At 41.2% G+C, this 5,225-nt stretch overlaps 1 protein-coding gene across 1 annotated transcript; it reads right to left on the bottom strand.

Annotated features, from left to right (window-relative positions):
- Window positions 1-249: 249 nt before the first annotated feature.
- LOC144295465 (olfactory receptor 52P1-like) lies at window positions 250-4,411 on the bottom strand. Its single transcript, XM_077867863.1, has one exon. The coding sequence runs from the start codon at window positions 4,318-4,320 to the stop codon at window positions 3,373-3,375; it is 948 nt and encodes a 315-aa protein (XP_077723989.1). The 5' UTR covers window positions 4,321-4,411; the 3' UTR covers window positions 250-3,372.
- Between the last annotated feature and the right edge of the window lie 814 nt (window positions 4,412-5,225).

Here is a 5,225-nt window from a genome sequence, read left to right as displayed (position 1 = left end):
CCTTCTCCGATTGACTTATTTCACTCAGCATAATACCCTCCAGTTCTATCCACGTCGAAGCAAATGGTGGGTATTTTTTTTGCATTGGATCACAGAGCTAAAATTAAAAGTTAAATCTGTAAAACAAAACACTAACTATGAATAGGATTGCTAATTGAGTTTATCATAATTAAAATTTTCTTTTTATCAAGACACCTAGAAGAAATCAAAAGGCAAGTCACAAAATTAGCCAGTATTTTCATTATTTTTATATAACAAATGACTTGTATTCAGAGTATATAAATGGCTAGTACAAATCAATAAGCGAGGAATTCAATTAAAAATGGACAAAAGACATTATCAGACATTTCATAGAATGTATGCATGAACAGTAAACATAAAAGGTTGCTTACTGTCAGTCATCAGAAAATGCAAATTAAACCCACAAATTACCATTTTACACATATTGGAATAGTTAAAATAAAAAAAATAGTTTCAAGTGTTGATCAGGATGCAGAACAACTCAGAAGTGTCATATCACTGGCAAGAGTATAAAATGGTACAATTACTTTGGAAAACCATTTGGCAGGTTCTAGTAAACGTACCTTAGAACCCAGAAATTCTACTTTTAGTTTAAGAAATATTCATAGCAGCTTTATTTATAATAGCCAAATAAAAAACGGAAGTAACTCAAGTGTTCCAAAATAGTTAAAGTGTGGCATATTCATGCAATGAAATATTAGCAAATAAAAAAGAATCAACAGCTGATGCACAAAATGATACAAATGAATCTCAAAAACATGTTGGACCAAGGAAGTTGGACACATAAAATATATATTGTATCATTCCAATTAGACCTTCCCGGGTGGAAAGGAACTTCTAGAACAGTAAGTTTGATCCAAGGTGATCAAAAATCAAACAGTGGTTTTCTGCATGGGGTCCTCTAAGAGTATTACCTAGAAAGAGCATTGGGAACTTTCTGGAATTATAAAAATATTCTGTATCTTAAGATGGTGGTTATACTGATCCACACATTTGTCAGATCTCATCTAACTATATATTTAACAAATGCATTTTATTTTAGGTAAATTATACCTCATTAAAAATAGTTTTGGAAAAATAAATCCAACTGTAACCAATGATCCCAAATAGAGTATAGCCGGTATTCTTGATTTCTACCATAATTTGAATATTCTGGGGACTAGAATTTATTGACCAATATGTGGTCTCTAGTTACCTAGCAACCTAGGCTATTTGTGGGCAAATTAAAAATACTAATTTTGAGCCTTAGTGTGAAGGAAGAATTATTATGGTAAGACAGGAGTCACAGAGTACATGGGTGAGGGGCGGAGGTTTGCTGAGGTCTCCTATTCAAGTTGTCACCAGGGATAGATCTTCCTGAATCACCATTAAATTTCCAAACCCTAGAACGGTGTTTGGCATGTTGCAAATTCTCAGAAATGTCAATGATATTAGGAAAATAATTATCTCCTCATTCCTAGATTAAATTTTATTAGATTTTTGGTTCCAACTAATAGATTTATAGGAACTCACCTGGTAAGGGGTAAACAACACAGAATTTAAAGTTAACAAGATCTGAATTCTGTCTCTGATATTTACTTGATTTCTTGGACAAGTCATTACCTTCCTAATATTCTGCCTCTGGCTCTTAAAGTGGGGATAATTATATGCTCCTCATCAGATGGTTATAAGACTACAAGAAGGTAATGCACATCCTCATGAGGCACTGCAGCGTTAAGCTAATCCACTGCTGTAACCAAAAGTTCTGATGACCTAGGTCTTCCTGAGTTGCTAGTGGCCTTCTCCTGTGCAAGCTCTTCCCTAAATTATTAGAATATTTTGCCTGAGCCAAATACTTATTAACTCCCTCCTAATCTGCATGCAGATTCTGAGCAGGGATGTCAGAGACTCTGAGAACTTCTGGATCCTAATGGGTCTTCTAATCACAGCTACTACTTTCATTTTTAAAACCTGCTCAGAAGGTTAAATGAGACTGCTTTCTCTAATTTTCTCTCCAAAGAAGGGGTTTGATCTTTTCTCTGGAGCTTTGAGGCTTGGTGGAGCTCCATATGGCCACTTCCAGGGAACAGAAGACTTGATATCATCTAGCCTGAGGCTTTTTCCCCACACATTACACCTAGGCATAGTTGAAGTCTTCTAAGAAAGCAGGTTTTCTTACCCATATAGAGGTGGAATGGGACGAGGGACTTCTTTTTCCTGAGCAAGTGTGGTCCCCATGCTTATCCTATTCACATTTGCTTAATTTGGCTAATTACACTAATTTGGTTTCACTGTTTTCTCCATATTTGTAGTTCTCTAAGTGAGCAGTCTTCATAAGGACTTTTTACCTAATCAAGTCCATATCCCTAGATTTTAGCATAGTGCAAACTCAGTGAAAAGACAAAAATTCTCGCTTTTCAGAGAACCTTCCTAGATTGACATTACACCTTGTTGCTTATTCCTCTGTACAATGGACACATTTGTCCTTGTGGCCCATTGCTGAGTGCTCCATCTCCAACTTTTGGCTTCTCTTCTCTGTGTAGGTGTTTCTCCTGTCAGACTTGAAGTTCACTGAGGAGGTATTCATGTGTCTGTATCAGAGTAGGAACACCTGACTGTAGATGAGGGTTATTTTTCCTTGTCGGATCATCAGGCATATCTTTCTCATTTTATCAAGGTCTCCTAGAAGGTTGCAGCCATGTCAGAAAGGCAGTGTGGAATTCCCTGGGAGGCAATCATCAGCTTGATTGCCATGTTTCCCAATAGACAGGGGATCCCTAGGCTTTGGAACCATATCTACATCACAAGTGGGAAATATTTGATGGTTCTTAACCCATCAGACTTGTGCTATATCTCCTTATCAAAGTAAGGATACCATTGAGTGCGGGTTTCTCTCTTTCCACCATGATGGGAAATGTTGGTCTCTTAAATATTACCATTGGTTCACAAATTAGCGCCCATACACAGACAGAAAGAAGAGACCAAGGAAAGAGGCAGGCCACTCCAGACAGGTAGGTGGCAGGTTTAAAAAGCAAGGGAACTTATGAGATTTGCTTTGGTGGCCACAGGACAGGTACTCACCTGCCAAATATTAAAAGTTTATATAGAGGCCTTAACTGGGTTCAGTCATGTATACTGTCCAGATGGGCTCAACATCACCTTACTCTCTCAAGGTTGTGTATTTGGAACAGTGCTCACTGTGGGAATGATGGGCAGAATGTATATCCTAGGGATAGGGGAGGGGATAACAACCTCCAATTCCCCCAAACCAGTTCACAGGTTAACTGATGGTCACATCCTCTCAATGGCCTATTCCAACAATTGCCCAAAGCCTCAGGGAAGAAGATAGGGCTCCAGGGTGGGGTTGAAGACTTAAGACTGAACAATGCCCCGCTTCAGCAGTCGAAGGGCTCCAACCCGGATCTGTTTGGTCTTCATGCCATAGATGATAGGGTTGAGCATGGGTGGTACAACAAGGTAGAGGTCAGCCAGGAGGATGTGGATGTGCCGGGGAACATGCTGGCCAAAGCGTTGTGTGTAGAATGAGAAGAGTCCTGGTGTATAGAAGAGAAGAATGACACCCAGGTGGGAGCCACAAGTACCAAATGTCTTAGCCCTTGCTTCTTTGGAGGAGAGGCCTAACACAGCCCGGAGGATGAGCGCATAGGAGACAGCGATGCAAATTGAGTCTGTGCCCACAACTAGTGTGGCAGCAGTGATGCCATAGATGTTGTTTGGCCGTGTGCCCCCACATGCCAGCTTTACCACAGCCATATGCTCACAGTAGGAATGGGCCACCACTCGGCTACAGTAGCTCAGTCTTGCCAGTAAGCAGGTGAGTGGGGTCATGAGCCCCAAGCCACGAAACACAGCAGCAGCTGCCAGCTTGCCCACAGCCTCTGGAGGCAACAATGACCCATAGTGGAGTGGCTGGCAGATGGCCAAGTAGCGGTCAAAGGCCATTGCTAGCAGGATACCAGATTCAACAGCTGAAAAGCCATGGATAAAAAACATCTGGGTAGCACAGGCCCCAAAGTTGATCTCAGTATCATTTGTCCAAAAAAGTGCAAGGAGCTTGGGCACAGTAGAAGTGCAGAGTACCAGGTCAATGATGGACAGCATACATAGGAATAGGTACATGGGCTGGTGCAGGGCAGGCTCCGATCGCACCACCAGCAGCACTGCCATGTTGCCAAACACTGCTAGTGCATACATGGAGCAGAAGGGAAATGCAATCCAAAAGTGAGATGCCTCCAGGCCAGGAATTCCCATGAGCAGAAAAGAGTTTGGGTTCTGCTGGCTGTAGTTTGTGAACTGCATGGTTAGGTCCAGGTAGGGTGGGTAGATAAGACCTTACTGCCCTGCTATGAACTCTAGGAAGCCTTGAGAGATGAAACCATTGGGATTCATTATTTTGCTGTGGCTGAAACAGAATGGGGCAACAGAAAATATGTGAGTTAGTTCTCATAAGAAACATCCAGGATAAGAAGGTTGTAGAGCATTGGGAAGTGATGCAAGGCAGGAGGTGAAGTTATCATTACCAGGGATAAAAGGAGCCCTTTCCACTTGTGTCTGAATCCGTGATGTCTAGGCTGAGGTTGTAGGGTGAATGGCATGGCTATGGAGCTCTCTTTATGGTGAATGTAAGTGACTAGAGACTCTTACCAGTCTTCCCTCTGCCTGTGAATTCTATCCCATCTATACTCTCATTTCTTTCTGACCCATCTGCCTATATGACAATAAAGGGGTAATGTAATGATTAAAGGTCAGGACGATTGGATGGAGGACTCAAATGTGGTTACTTTTCAAGAGGGGAAGATCAGGACTGAGAAGAGAAAGGAAAGTGGGGGGATATTCGATAGGTTTTTCAGGCCATAAAACCCATGATTACTCATAGATGAGGCTCAGAACCTGGCTTTTGACTCAGAACCACCACCATATGGTGAGAATCTGAGTCTCTAGGGCTTTAGCAGGCTATATTGCCTGCCTTATGTTAATACTAGGATCCTGCGCTTGTTGTAGGTGTCTGTATGGATACTGGTAGAAACAAGTGGGATCATGCAGAATTAATCAATTGTAGAGGTCAGGCTAATTTGGCTATAATATGTGATCTGATAAAGTTCTTGAGGGATGAAAACATAGTCTTATAAAAATCAAAGGTACATAAAGATGGTATGAGAATGGACTTTTAATCACTAGGAATGCAACTGTTAACTGTAAGCAAA

This window comes from Canis aureus, chromosome 23 (assembly GCF_053574225.1).
Source record: "Canis aureus isolate CA01 chromosome 23, VMU_Caureus_v.1.0, whole genome shotgun sequence".
Taxonomy (NCBI): domain Eukaryota; kingdom Metazoa; phylum Chordata; class Mammalia; order Carnivora; family Canidae; genus Canis; species Canis aureus.
This window is presented reverse-complemented; position numbering and strand designations above follow the sequence as displayed.